General features: G+C 40.6%; 4 protein-coding genes across 5 annotated transcripts; 2 read left to right on the top strand and 2 right to left on the bottom strand.

Moving 5' to 3' along the window:
• Positions 1-486: 486 nt before the first annotated feature.
• Positions 487-997, bottom strand: LOC117783767. The gene is made up of 2 exons (XM_034621312.1): positions 892-997; positions 487-827 (listed from the first exon to the last, which is right to left on the bottom strand). The coding sequence occupies exons 1-2, from the start codon at positions 968-970 to the stop codon at positions 487-489; spliced, it is 420 nt and encodes a 139-aa protein (XP_034477203.1). The 5' UTR covers positions 971-997.
• Positions 998-4,279: 3,282 nt separating this feature from the next.
• LOC117783820 (queuosine salvage protein) lies at positions 4,280-5,970 on the top strand. The gene is made up of 3 exons (XM_034621366.1): positions 4,280-4,438; positions 4,506-4,625; positions 5,135-5,970. The coding sequence occupies exons 1-3, from the start codon at positions 4,309-4,311 to the stop codon at positions 5,908-5,910; spliced, it is 1,026 nt and encodes a 341-aa protein (XP_034477257.1). The 5' UTR covers positions 4,280-4,308; the 3' UTR covers positions 5,911-5,970.
• A 1,329-nt stretch (positions 5,971-7,299) lies between these two features.
• LOC117784131 (protein brown) lies at positions 7,300-10,199 on the top strand. The gene is made up of 5 exons (XM_034621785.1): positions 7,300-7,756; positions 7,831-8,063; positions 8,145-8,725; positions 8,786-9,639; positions 9,709-10,199. Exons 1-5 carry the CDS (start codon positions 7,603-7,605, stop codon positions 9,894-9,896), a joined length of 2,010 nt encoding a protein of 669 aa, XP_034477676.1. The 5' UTR covers positions 7,300-7,602; the 3' UTR covers positions 9,897-10,199.
• LOC117784130 lies at positions 9,889-14,236 on the bottom strand. Of its 2 annotated transcripts, none has more exons than XM_034621783.1 (9): positions 13,968-14,236; positions 13,663-13,752; positions 12,520-13,598; positions 12,328-12,462; positions 12,123-12,257; positions 11,862-11,926; positions 11,191-11,801; positions 10,965-11,125; positions 9,889-10,901 (listed from the first exon to the last, which is right to left on the bottom strand). In XM_034621783.1, exons 2-9 carry the CDS (start codon positions 13,735-13,737, stop codon positions 10,274-10,276), a joined length of 2,889 nt encoding a protein of 962 aa, XP_034477674.1. In that variant the 5' UTR covers positions 13,738-13,752; positions 13,968-14,236; the 3' UTR covers positions 9,889-10,273. The 2 variants fall into 2 exon arrangements, with proteins under 2 accessions (XP_034477674.1, XP_034477675.1); XM_034621784.1 differs by having other exon boundaries at positions 11,862-11,923.
• Between the last annotated feature and the right edge of the window lie 91 nt (positions 14,237-14,327).

The raw sequence follows: 14,327 nt of genomic DNA, 5'->3' as shown, positions 1-14,327 counted from the left end.
CTCCTATAGCAATGTTGCTTACATCTGTAGTTAATGAGAACGGTTTTCAAAGTTGGGGTAAATTAATAATGGATTTGAAGTTATAAGTATTTTTAATTTTTCAAAAGCTGAAATGTAATCTTTATTATTTACGTCAATAACTGCGTTTTTTTTTAATCTTATCCTGATTATGTTACACATGAATTTTATCGATTATTAAGCTTATAGTTATCGGAATATAGCAATTTTTGTAAAGTCATTGTAGATATGTACATATGAAAATTTACAGAGATTTTAGTTTGTACAATCACTTTGAATCAGTCAGCAGAAGTAAAAAGTTCCAAATTTTCAAAATGGTCCTCGACTTTTCTTTCCTCTTTGGTTGGGAATCTTTGTTCAAGAATTCGGAGTCGATCGTCCATACTAAAAATTATTTAAGTGTACTCATGGTGCATTTTACTATTATGAAAAAACTAAAAGTACTGTGTGTTGGAACGCAATCCAACGTTAACATCCCGGTTGATCTGCAAGTGACCAAAGAATTGCCGGAAGGCTATAAACATAACCACAAAAATCCTGTTGTTTCAGGCCAGAGCCGCGGGCGACCATTCCTGCTAACAGCACATAGCGTCCATCCTCCAGGAAAACACTGAACTCCCGATGCAGATAATAACGTGCCGAGTCACCTTGGCATAGACGCAGCACATATTTAGTCTCAAAGAGCCGTTCAAATATCTTGGACTTTAGGAGATTGTCATCTACGCCTTTATAGTTCTGCGCATCGCCTACATCGGCCTCATTTAGCAAGTCTCCAACGCGGTTCGAACCGATTCCCTTGTAAGTGTACACTGAAAATAAATACAAACGCTTTTCAATGATAATGTAAACATTTAAGTTGACAATTCCTCCTACCAATACATGAGCGCTGATCCCGAGAGAAAGCCAACAACTTGCTGCCATCCGGTGTATGCACAAGATTTTGCGATTTCATTCGCTGGTCTAATGCAAGTTTTTCCAAAACCATAATAAAAATGAAAATAATGCAACAAAACGTAAATTAAGCACTAATTTGATAAGCTATATCGATAAGCACATACTTGTGTGACCAGTGTTGAGCAACAAACGCTAATCAAGACAACTTGTTAAAGGGTAACTCGATTTGAAAAAGTAATATATAATTTGCGAGTTTCATTGAAATACCCAGTAGTTCCAGACCTCAAGGACAAGTTGTGGAATCCATGTGGACTTGTCTCTAATCGATAGGGAAAACCTAGAGACATGGTAGGAAAAACGTTGAGCACTAAAACATTGTCATGTCCTAGGATTGAGGACAGAGGACACCTCCCTAGGTATTCCCTTACATAGTCCTCACGAAAACGTTAGGGACTCCTCGTGGAACTCTGCCGAGGAATCCCTAAGCATTAAAGTGAAAAAATAAATGTTTACGTCGCTATTATTATTATTATTTTTAAAATAATGTAAAAAAATCAAGCAGAAAAAATGTATTTATATTTTTAAGTACAAAAAATCAAACGAGATCAATAACTTTTACCTGATGGGCAACCCTCGGTTTAAGGACCCCGCGCCGAAATCGGCAGTTTTAACGGGAAAATTAGATATAATTAATGCCAACGGGAGCGCAATTTAAGATTTGTTTAATTTTGTTGTTGTTTTGAATTTGCAAGTGAACAAGGAAGATGGATTGCCCAGCAAATTTTTGTGTGGATTGTCGACTACTCTTCGAGCACTGTTATCGCTTCAAACAGATATGCAGAAATGCAGAGACCTTTTTGCGGAAATATCCATTCACCGGCAAGTGGCCAGAGCCTCTGGAGAAACCACGAGCACCGTTGGTGCCCATTCAACCGATGAAGAAGCCGGTGCCGAATGAATGCAACCCAAGAAACTTCTCAATTCTATGGTCAAATTAAATGAAAAGTTTAAATTCGAGATTGGATAAATAATGGTGATATTTTTTATGACTGTTTAGTTTGTTGTCCCTCAGGGGGAAAAGTTGTGGAAGGAACTAAGTTTAATTTAATAAAAGCCGAAAATTTGACAAATTTGATAATTATTTGCTTTATTTCAGATTATATTCATTCAGAACTCAAATATTTTATACTTAAATTTAACTTAAAACTTAGGACAATTACTATCAGATTAATAATAAATAAATTAACCATAAAATTGTATACACATAAAAATTAAGGTATAATAAATTTGATGTTTAAAAAGTAAGCATCAATGCTATTGACATCTGACTTCAGTTATAAATTAAAAATTAATAATATATAAGCTATATATATTATTATTTGTGTATCCAATCTAATTTCTTAATTTTAATTTAAATTTAAAAATTTCTTTTGGTCAACTGTTCTTAGAAAATTTCTCTCTCTTTCGCAACATCTTCCTTTCTTCTATTTTTCTTTTTGATCTATTCACTCCCTCTTCTCGTTTCTTGTTTGGCCATCTGTTCGCAGTTGCCTGCTAAAAAATATTTGAAAATGAACACTTGAAAAAGCGATAATCAGAATTTGTTATAAAAAAAAATGTATTAGACCGCTGATAAGCCTACCAAAATTAATGCAAAGGTCAAACACTATGTCAATAATGATGCTTTGTGCCCTGCAAATTATTACAATAAAAAAAAGAAAGATTCTCTTCGGTTCGCCGAAGATTTGTTAGCTATAAGAGAGCCAGAGACTTAAAGAGACTTTAGTATACCGGTTTCTGGATACAGTACGCAGATCAAGTAACAATAGGAACAATAGGCCATAGGAACAATAGGCCGAAAATCAACTTTTAGTACAGAGACCCTGATATCAAGTTTATTTTCCTACAACACATTTTTTTAAGAGTTTATAAATAGTTGAGACTTGATCGTATTATTATTGGGTAATAATTTAATATTTGGCAAATCGCAGCATTTTTAATGGCACTTAGTAGTTGTATATGAATAACAGCTGGTTAGCGATAACACGCATTAAAAAAGGGTTTATAAAGGTGGCTTACGGTAACTCACTTTCATGCAAAGCAACCTAAGTCACTGTATGAACATGGCATTTGACCCTCTTCCCATTCATACGATGAATTACTCTCAACTTAGCTTGTTCCATGATGAAATAAGTATACTTACTTATATGGTTTGTTCTGTGAATGCTCAGTGAGTCAACCGAACCTTGAGCCCGAACACATGCGTTGCCACGCGACGCGTCGTGATTTGAGACCAAAAGCAGCCGAACGCTGATTAGACTGTATTAAGAGTTTTATAAATATAACTATATGGATCATAGAAGTAATTTATGTCAAATTAGTTGGATTTCCACATATATTTTTTTTTTTAATTGACTACTGTTTGTGCTTTACACAAAATTATACTAAAGATAGTATCAAATACATTTAAGAGCTAGTAAAATATTACATTAAATATAATGTTTTAAGCATGCTTTGCACTGATTTTAAATTTAAATTCGTTTAACGCTGGGACTGTTTTTTGGTTCAACCACAAGTACTTCATAGTGAAATATCCTCAATTCAAGATCTTTATTGGGAATAAATAGGCACTCCCAGGATGGATAGATCTTTCCAAGCACTATACGGTTCTCATATGTAGTACGCCCGGTGAACAACGATTCGCCTCTTTCGGTGTATCCATTTTTGAGGGCGTTCGGTGGGAAGCGGCCATGATCTGCGTGTACCTACAGGGTCGTTGATGTTAGAGCTTTACCAAATCACTTGCAGTAAGACCTATTGAATTAATCAATCAAGAGTGAACGAATGAACTAAATCCCTGATTGTAGGTCATTTAGTTCAGTGACTAAAATCTAAATATTGTACGTTCGTTGATCCGAATCGCATTACAGTTCGTTAGAATCTAACGGTAAGAGGCACACTTATTATCGTTATATTTTTCAAAAAAGGATTAAATAAAAATTAATTAATGATTTAAATTACTACAAAACAAAATTTTTTGAGCTCATGTACTTAAAAAATTTTATGAAATAAAAATTATTTCAATAACAATAACATTAACAGCTTACGTATTAAGAATAAAAAAAAAGTATCTAGTTCTAAATTACATTTAGAATAGTTTTAAGCAAATTTTTGTTTAAATAAAAAAAGAGCCCAATTCCAATAAAAAAAAGTGCCATTGCGCCAACAGAAAAAAAAGAGCCAGTTTTGGCGCGAAAACGCATGAACCAAGCTACCAGAGCGTTTTTGGTGTCGACATGACATTAAATCAAGTTGGCAGCTCTGCGATTACATTTAAATGTAAATCAGCTGTGCCTTACCGGTCTCGGCAACACTGCAACACTGCTTCTTCACAAGATGAGCAAAATCGGCACCAGCCTAACTCCAAGAGAATCTGGCAAACATATTGTGCGCCAAGCAAAATATTTAAAAGTTCTGCCCTCGGGAATTGAGCGTTTGGTCGATGAGATTGTCAGCGGCTTAATATGTGAGTACATATCTTTCAATCAACATTATTCCCATGTGCTTATCAATACAAACTGTACAAACGATAGCGAAACGCATTGATGTCGCCAATTTCTCGCAACATGAACTTCATCCAAAATCAACTGATGCTCATGCTGCCAACTGGATTTTTATTGTGGATACACTGAACTTTTGCTTCTGGACACCACGTGAGTTCTGCAGATAAAGATAATTCAACTACTATTATTTCTATTACTACTTCTATTACTAAAGTACTACTACTATTTTTACTATACTACTACTTCTATTACTAAAGTACTACCTCTATTTTTTCTATACTACTACTTCTATTACTAAAGTACTACTACTATTACTAAAGTACTTTTTTTTTTACTACTACTACTACTATTACTAAAGTACTACTACTATTTTTACTATACTCTACTTCTATTACTAATGTACTACTACTATTTTTACTATACTACTACTACTTCTATTACTAAAGAACTACTACTACTTCTTTAACTAAACTACTACGCCTGGTATTAAACTAATCTACTCTACTACTACTGCTATTTAGCAACTACAGTAGTTACTACACTACTATTTATGATATCACTAAACTTCTCTACATTGCTAAATAGGTACTACTATTACTGCTACTTCTACTACTATTACTACCATTAATAAAATTAATAATTACTATATTTATATTTAGAAAACTACACCAAGTACAAGGTGAATGGATACACCGGCTACTTTGCCCTCTGTGCTGCCATCAATCGAGCTATGAAAGATGGCTTGGACATAACGAACCCGGAGTTTTACTCCAAAGTCGACATGGAAACATTGTCAAACATATTTCGACCGGACGATAAGGATACAAAGATCCCATTGCTAGAGAAGCGCTTGGAGTGTCTCCACCAGGTGGGAGAGTGCCTGCAGAGCAAGTGGCAGGGACGCTTTGAGAATGTGGTGAAGGCGGCCAAGAATTCGGCGGTAACTCTGCTGCAGCTGATAGTGAACGAGTTTCCCTGTTTCCGAGATCAGGCTGACTTTGCCGGCGAACGAGTTTCCATCTTAAAACGAGCTCAAATACTTGTCGGGGACTTGTGGTCCTGCTATCGAGGTGAAGGTCTTGGCTACTTCGAGGACATTGAGAAAATAACCATGTTTGCGGACTATCGAATTCCCCAGGTATTGGTGCACTTTGGTAGCCTGGAGTATACGCCGGAATTGCTGGAGCTACTCAAGAAGGACACCATCATGCAGAATGGTGATCCTATGGAGGTGGAGATAAGAGGCGCTTCCATTTACATAATCGAGGAAGTCAAGGATGCTGTCCTGGATATATTAAAGCAAAAGCATCCGGATGTGGACACACGCAATGTAAACTCCATTTTAATTGATCAATATCTTTGGGATTACAGACGTGACCATGCCGCTGAACTGGAGTACATACCATTCCACAAAGTGCTGAGCATTTATTACTAAATCCAAGCGAAAAATGAAATGTATAAAGTTTGTTAAATAAATGCACATACAAATATAATATTTTTAATAGTTTTATTAGGTTTTAACTCTGAATTTGTATTCCATCTCTACTTTTACAACGCGACGTAAAGATTATATCATCAAATGTTACTCACAATCCAACTTTATCAAAAGTCTGGCCTTGCGATTTGTTATATTGTCATAGCAAAAATTACTCTCACTGAAATTTGAAATCTTTTCAGTACAAAGTTGCATATCTGAATGATACCTATTATCAAGACTTATGCGAGATATACTAGTAATCTCTCCAGAAAAAATTATAAACTGTGTAGCAGATATATCTTAAATTATGCTAAACTAATTTTACTAAATTGTTATAAAAGAAAAAAAAACAATGAAAAACTTATTTTAATAAATTGTTATAAAGGAAAAATACATTCAACTAAGCAATATATACAATCATAAATGCCTTAATTAAGTAGTTGTAGAATCGAATTGCAGAGTTCGTATTCATTCCATGATATATTAAACTCACTTTTTTCATTAAAATTCGCATAAGAGTGGCTTTACAGAACTGCTTTAATTCTTTGATATTTTTGGAATATATTTCCTCACTTTGCCTACGTTACGGTTCATTGACAATGGTTGTGTGATCTCATAAAAACACGATCAGGTCAAAAGCACTGTAAAATTTGCGATTAATCACTTTTTGTGATTGAACGAATCTTAAGATGAAAGATTTAATTAACGGAATGAAAATATCTATAAAAACAAAAAAATTTGAAATTAACTGCAACTATAAATTAATTTTATTTTTCAAATAGTTGAACAATAAATATAAATTTACTATATACAAGTTTGTAGACAGATTAAAAATACTGAAAAATTAATTATAAGAACACTTTTGATTAAGTTCAATATATATAAAATTAAAAAAAATCTATTAATACTTCAACCCTTTTTGGGTTGAAAAAAATTTGATCGCAGGTTAAAAATGCTGAAAATTCATAAGAAGAGTCGAGGGTTTCTGAAATGCTCAGATCAGGGAAATCAATCAGAATCTAATGAATTTACATTATAGTCTTGTATGTCTAGTATTCTTTGGCGGTGATTTAGCCTTCAAATTGTGGGCGTGTTAGTGACATGATTTAGTTGTTAACAATTAGTTTTCCTTGTCTAAGCTTGTCGAGACACTTTTTCAATGGGTCTGGGTTGTGTGCTCACATTGAGAGAGAAAGAGAGAGAGAGAGACGTCTCTCCTAGTTAAGGTAGTATCTTGTCGGAATATGTGAATTGATAAGCGACAATTAACTGGTAAAAAACAAAAAAAACAAAATGCGGTCAAAAGTTTAATGTTACTTATGTTACTGTGGCCAATTGGCAGCTGGGGGTAGAAAACCACTTGGATGTCGTCGGTGTGGTACAGTTGAGATTGGATCTTTGCCGCGAACGGTTGTCTCCGGATCGTAGGGTTTGTTGGGTCTCCTAAGGTCTCCCTCCCCGTCCCCCAAGTGAGTGATTAAATTGTGTAAGCCAACAGACAAAATGTCTATCCAAATCCAAGTGCAAATAGTGATAAAGATAAGATAAAAGAAGTTGAGTGATAAGCGTGATTTTGTGAATTATTGTGGATGCTGAAAGCAAGAAAAGTCACATTTCTCACATTTTTGTCGGACATTGAACTCTGGAGTGATGCCGGCGGAGGAAGGGAGCGGTACACAGGCGGGAGCGGGCTTGTGCCTGGAGTGGAAGCAGCTAAATTACTATGTGCCTGCCCAGGAGCAAAGCAATTACAGTTTTTGGAATGAATGCAGAAAGAAACAAGAGATTCAAATTTTACACGATGGTAAGAGATCGCATTTGTTGAGATTTGGGAAACGAAATAATTGTGGTGTGGATTTGGATGTGGTTTCTCTTTAGTCAGCGGTCACCTGAAAACCGGCGACCTCATCGCCATACTGGGCGGATCGGGGGCGGGTAAGACCACATTATTGGCAGCGATTTCGCAACGACTGCGCGGTAATTTAACCGGCGATGTGGTTTTAAACGGCGTGGCCATGGAACGGGATCAGATGACACGCATCTCCAGCTTTCTGCCACAGTTTGAGATCAATGTTAAAACCTTTACCGCCTACGAGCATCTGTACTTCATGGTAAGTCTTCCCTCATTCCAACTTCTCCCTCCTCCATTTAGCATTAACATCTGTTCCATCTGTCTGTCTACTCCAACTCAGTCCCACTTCAAGATGCATCGCAAGACGACGAAGGCGGAGAAGCGTCAACGTGTCTCGGATCTGCTGCTGGCCGTGGGATTAAGGGATGCGGCACACACCCGCATCAAGCAGCTGTCGGGTGGAGAGCGTAAGCGTCTCAGTCTCGCCGAGGAGCTCATCACCGATCCCATCTTTCTGTTCTGCGATGAACCGACCACGGGCCTCGACAGCTTCAGTGCGTACTCCGTCATCAAGACACTGCGTCATCTGTGCACCCGGCGACGCATCTCCAAGCACTCTCTGACCCAGGTCTACGGCGAGGATTCCTTCGCCACGCCCAGTGATGTGAGCACGGGCAGCAACTCCATTGAAATGGAAGTTGTGGACAACTCACACGAGAGTCTGCTGCTGTCCATGGCGGAGTTTCCCACGCTGAGTGTGCTCAACAACAGCCCCAATGGAACACTCAAGAAGGGGGCCATCTGCTCCATTCACCAGCCCACATCCGACATCTTCGAGCTCTTCACCCACATCATCCTCATGGATGGCGGTCGCATTGTCTATCAGGGACGCACCGAACATGCTGCTAAATTCTTTACGGGGTAAGCTCAACTTCAGTTGTGGAAAGCTGAATCCTCATTTGCTCCTCTTCTGATCTCCAGTCTGGGATTCATGCTGCCGCAGAATTGCAATCCCGCCGACTTCTATCTGAAGACTCTGGCGGATGGCAAGGAGAATGCGGGTGAGATACTGCGAACTAGGTACGAGCACGAGACGGATGGACTCTACAGCGGTAGCTGGTTGCTGGCCAGGAACTACAGCGGTGACTACATGAAGCGTATGCAGGACTTTAAAAAGATACGCTGGTTGTATCAGGTGTATCTGCTGCTCATACGCTTCATGACTGAGGATCTGCGGAATATCAAGAGCGGCCTGATCGGATTCGCCTTCTTTATGATCACCGCCGTGACGCTCTCTCTGATGTACTCCGGCGTGGGAGGATTGTCTCAGCGCACTGTGCAGGATGTGCGTGGTTCCCTTTTCATGCTCAGCACCGAGATGATCTTCACCTTCAGCTACGGCGTCATGTACATCTTTCCCAGCGCATTGCCCATCATAAGACGCGAGGTGGGCGAAGGCACCTACAGCCTGTCCGCCTACTATGTAGCTCTGGTGATATCCTTTTTGCCGGTGGCCTTCTTCAAGGGTTATGTCTTTCTATCCGTGATCTATGCATCCATTTACTATACACGCGGTTTTCTGCTCTTTATAACCATGGGATTACTAATGAGTCTCTCTGCCACTGCCGCCGTTGCCTACGGCGTCTTCCTCTCCAGTCTTTTTGAGAATGACAAAATGGCATCGGAGTTTGCGGCGCCCTTCGATCTGATCTTCCTCATCTTTGGTGGCACTTACATGAACGTCGACTCGATTCCCGTGATCAAATACTTTTCGCTCTTCTTCTACACAAACGAGGCGTTAATGTACAACTTCTGGATCGACATTGACAACATTGGTGAGTCGACAGATCACATATCTTTCTTATCACCGTTGACAACTTCTCTCTCTCTCTCTCTCTTTTCAGACTGTCCAGTTAACGATGAGCATCCGTGTGTGAAGACTGGCTTGGAGGTGCTGCAGCAGACCTCCTACCGCACCGCCGAGTACACCTATTGGCTGGACTGTGCCAGCCTCCTGGTGGTGGCTTTGGTCTTCCACATTGTCTCGTTTAACCTGGTGAGGCGCTACATTAATCGCAGTGGCTACTATTGAGTGGATCTTTTATTTTATGCTATTCCTTTTACATTACAATCTTAGCGGTTTTATAATCGATGGCCAATTGATTTCAACCATTCAACCTTTTACATTTGTACGTTAATTACATTAATTCAAATTTACAATATTAAGTAGAAAACCTTTCATTTTTTTTTAAATTTTACTTCAGCGAAAAATATTGCAATTCATTTCTATGTATATGTTTATGTTTGTATGTATGTTTGTAGTTGTGTCTCCGTTTGATGTACTATAACATTATCCAAGTACCGGGGGAATTAAATAAATTAGGCTAAAAAACAACCCAAAAAATATGGAACAACATTTTGGTAAAAATAAATAGATCATTATCCGGGCAGTGGTTCAAAAAAAAAAATTTAGCTATCAAAGGAGATTTGGCGCTTCGCTTTGGCGCTGGACTCGACACTTGGAGCCGCAGTTGTGGCCTGCAACTTGCGCCCAGATCCGTTGCTGTTGCCACCATTATAGTAAGGACTGATGTTCCGCTGATCCTTGCCAGTAAAGTTCTTTTGCGCCGATCTTCGCTGCTCGCAATGCACATTTTCGCGCAGCGCCAAGCCGCCTAAATTGCTCTTGGACGAGCTGTTCTGCAGTGTAGGATTTGGCAGTATGGGCAGCTGTTGCTGCTTGCAAAACAGATCCTCCGAAATGCGTTCCATTAGACTGGACTGTGTGGCTGAGTTTGAAGTCGCAGTGCATTGGCTCATTTGGCTGAACCCGAATGAATCAATGGAGTTCTCGCTGCCGAATAGATTATGCATTGATCCATCAGCCTTGCTGCGGGCCAGCGACATCTGGGACAGCGACTGGGAGGAGCTTTGAGACAACAACAGCTTCCGCTGTGCAAACTCCTCGGGTCCAATGTAGCCCGAGAGTCGTGAGCTCGACTGCAGCTTCGTTTCACTCTCGTGGCTGCGTGCATGCAGGTAAATGTCGTCCGGTTGCTTGCCAGCAATCACGCTAAAGGCGTACTTTTTGGCTAACCTGAAGGAGATAAGAAAAGTGTCATGTGGATGCACTGCCAAGGGAAACGAGAGCGTTACTAACCGCAGCAATGTCTCACTGTTGCTTGTCGTGTGTCCCAAGTAAAACTCCTGAAAGATGCGCTTTACAATGCGCGCCAAATCCGCCGCATGTTGTCGGAAATTTTCGTGCTTTGCCGATATCTTCTTCTCCTGCAGTGCCTGTGACACAGCCCACAGTAGTTTCTATATAAAAAGTGAAGAAGATTAAATATATGCAAGTGATCTACTAGGCATCACATCAATCTCACCTTCCGCTGATTGTCCGTCATGACGCTTTGAGGCGTTGCACTCATTTCCGAATGTGCGCGGTGCAATTTGCTAATTGTTGGCGTCGTGCTGCAAGCCAAGGTGCTGCTGCTGCCACTTAAACCATGGCTTAATCGCGGGGTGTTGGCAAATGGCGACTGTTGCATGTTGGCAGCCACGTTCTGTTGCGATGCTGTGGAGGAACCTGCTCCAATGCAAAAGCTCTGACTCTTGATCTTGAGAGCGCGCGGAGTGAGACCACTGCCAAAGCCGCTGCCAGCTCGGAACAATTTGCTACTCTGACTTGCCAGCTCAGCAGCATCTTCGTCATCGCGGGCATTGCGTTTACGCTTGAGCAGCGACTCCAGCTGGTTGCTCGGAGTGCTTTGCTGGCTACCATTGTCGGGTGAGAAGAGTGCACGCTTGGATCTCTCCACACGATTGGCAATCTCTGGCTTGAAGAGGGGCTTGGGCGGAAACAACTGCTGTGACAACGATGACTTGGCTGGACTTTGGAATAACGCGCGCTTCGAGGTTTCTCGAGATGGTCCCGGCTTGATGAGATCGGTGCGAAAAAGACGCTTGCGTGCTGAAGAGGACGGAGTTTTTCGAGCTGCAATATGTACAATATTATAATATATGCAATTTTCAATAATATTTGTAGTAAACTTACCTTTCTTTTTGCTGCCAGGTGTTTTACGCTTTGGCGTTGCTTTGCGCTTGTTACGCTCTTTCCTGCTGATTAAATAAAGTTGTTTAAATTGGTGTTAAACAGGCAACAAAGACATGCTGATGATTTTATGCCCTTGCGAGCAATATGACAATAAGGAATGCAAAAAATGTGAGTTTGTTAGAGATCTATGGGATCTGTCTTTATTAATGCTTTCCGTATTTCTGCTAGGGCATAAAGAGTATATAGATCAGTTTCACTTACTTCTTATCCAGCAATATTTGCGGGCCCATGGAGCTGTTTAGCTTAATGGAGTTTGTGGCCAGATTTGCGGATGAGAAAATGGCTCGTCGCTTGGCCAAATGACTGAGGCGATTGCCAGGCGATTGTGTCAGCATTCTATAAAGGAAAGGAAACATAATAGTTATTAGATAACTTGCTGTAAGAGACCCTCTCTGCTTTTACTCACTTCATGCGCATGTTGCGCTTCTTGGCACTGGAAGGAGAGCGCACATAGGATGTGGCCGTCTCCGCACCCACGTACCGTTCCACCACCGACAGACTGAGGTATTCATTTTGTTCAGCCGCTTTATTCAAGTTGTAGCTAAAGAGATCACTTTAATAGATACATATATTGAGTGGATCCTGCTGAAGCTCTTACCTCAGTCCATGCTGACGCACGCCCAGAACTTCGCGCCAACTCATGTTCTGGGCTTCGGCCAGGCTGTGTGTGGGTTTGAACAATGAGGACGTGGCACAGATGCCGCTGTCTTCGATGCTGGACGAGGAGGGAAGAGCATCTACTTCAGCATCTTTGCAAACCAGAAAGTTGATCACTTTTGCTTTCATGTTTACCACAGCGTTGATGACATCGGTGTCAGGTGTGGTCACCGTAGGTGGAGGACGCACTCCCGTCAAACAACGACGTATGCGTCTATATAGCTCACGTTCCCGCCGGCAATTCTCAATGAAATGGGTGCGAGGATCGCTGCTTGTTAGTTGAGTGTCTTGGGTCTGGTCATCGACAAAACTAGATTCCGTAGGCGCTGTCAGGGAGTAACGTGCGCTGGCATTGTGGCTCGTTGTTGGCGCCTCGCTGACACATTGGCTTTCCTCGAGAGCTTCGGGTAAGTCCTCCAGAGTTGTGCCCAGTCCCTTGTCGGTTGGGTCATCGCCATCATCCTCGTCGCTATCCGCAAACAAATCCGGCGATCGCTCATTGTGCATTTTGTTCAGAATAAATGATTCCGACAGCTGCTGTTGCTGCTGCTGCTGTGGAGCATTCTGGGAGCTCTCCTGGACAGTGGTGGATAAGCGAGGCGGCTCAGTCAGACTTTTGATTTTGCCATCAAATGACAAAGTGTCCGTTGTGGCTTTGGCTGCTTCGGCAGATGTGGTTGGCATGTCGACGGCATTGCAGCTATTCTCCTCCATGATGCTATCGTAAAACCGAGGAAATACGATCATGCCTGGTGACTTATGCTTTCCCGAGGTAGTATGTTGCTCCTTCTCCTTCTCAATCTCTGGCAGCTGTAGATTCTGCAATTGCGAGCCGTACAGCCGTTTATTCACTTGGCCATAAGGACTGTCGCCAAATCCTCGAAATTGCGACTCCTGGCTGCCCTGTAAGCTCAATTTTGTGGCATTGTCGGTGCTCAGTGTTTTTGGCTTTAGTAGATACGGTAGATTCATGTTCTCCTCGTCAGATATTTGGCCCTCATTGTTTTCACTGAGCGACGACTGCAAACAATCGAAATACATTTTAGAATTATTTCTAACTATTATATTTTTATATGTTGCTTACCCCGCTGCCCGTAGAAGGCTCCGAATCGTAGCTGTTGTTGATTTTATGCGCTGTGTTCGAATTAATTGCTGCCATTCTTCAACAGTTCAACTAAAATATGACAAAAACATGTTTAAGTAACTTTAGATTGATTGCTTTGCTGCCTTTTATTTTTGGATACTTTTTTTTGGTACAGGCACGCTCAAGACTATGCGAACTGGGCGCGGCTCCAAAAGAGGCACAATAAAATATTTGCGTATTGATTGTGTGCTCAGGTGAGTTGGCTTTATTTCAAGTGAATCAATCAGGATAAGATGTGCATTTACCTTTTGAAATGTGGCACTTTTCACAAAACGATGCGGCGGCACCAAAAAAAAACGCGCGCGCATTTGATGCACTTTTCTCACACAATTTATGGGAGTGTTTCCACAATTTGCAAGTTGTTGCGGGTTTTTCAATTACTTAAATGCCAAATCCATTATTTACTTCGCGCGAATATTAAATTTAATTTATTTAAGAAACAGATAATGCTTTTGCAGTAAAATTGCATAAATTGCGCGAGTTCACGAACATCTGCCACCGACGCAGTGCTGCCACCTTTCTCAGAAAAAGAATCCCGATCTGGCAAGTTGTACCATTTGAGGTATTTTATCGAAAATAGTATTTTGGAAAAATACTTTTTTTTA

This window comes from Drosophila innubila (genome assembly GCF_004354385.1).
Source record: "Drosophila innubila isolate TH190305 chromosome 2R unlocalized genomic scaffold, UK_Dinn_1.0 1_C_2R, whole genome shotgun sequence".
Lineage (NCBI taxonomy): Eukaryota > Metazoa > Arthropoda > Insecta > Diptera > Drosophilidae > Drosophila > Drosophila innubila.
The sequence above is the reverse complement of the archived record's forward strand: the minus strand, read 5'-3'. Positions and strand labels throughout refer to the sequence as shown.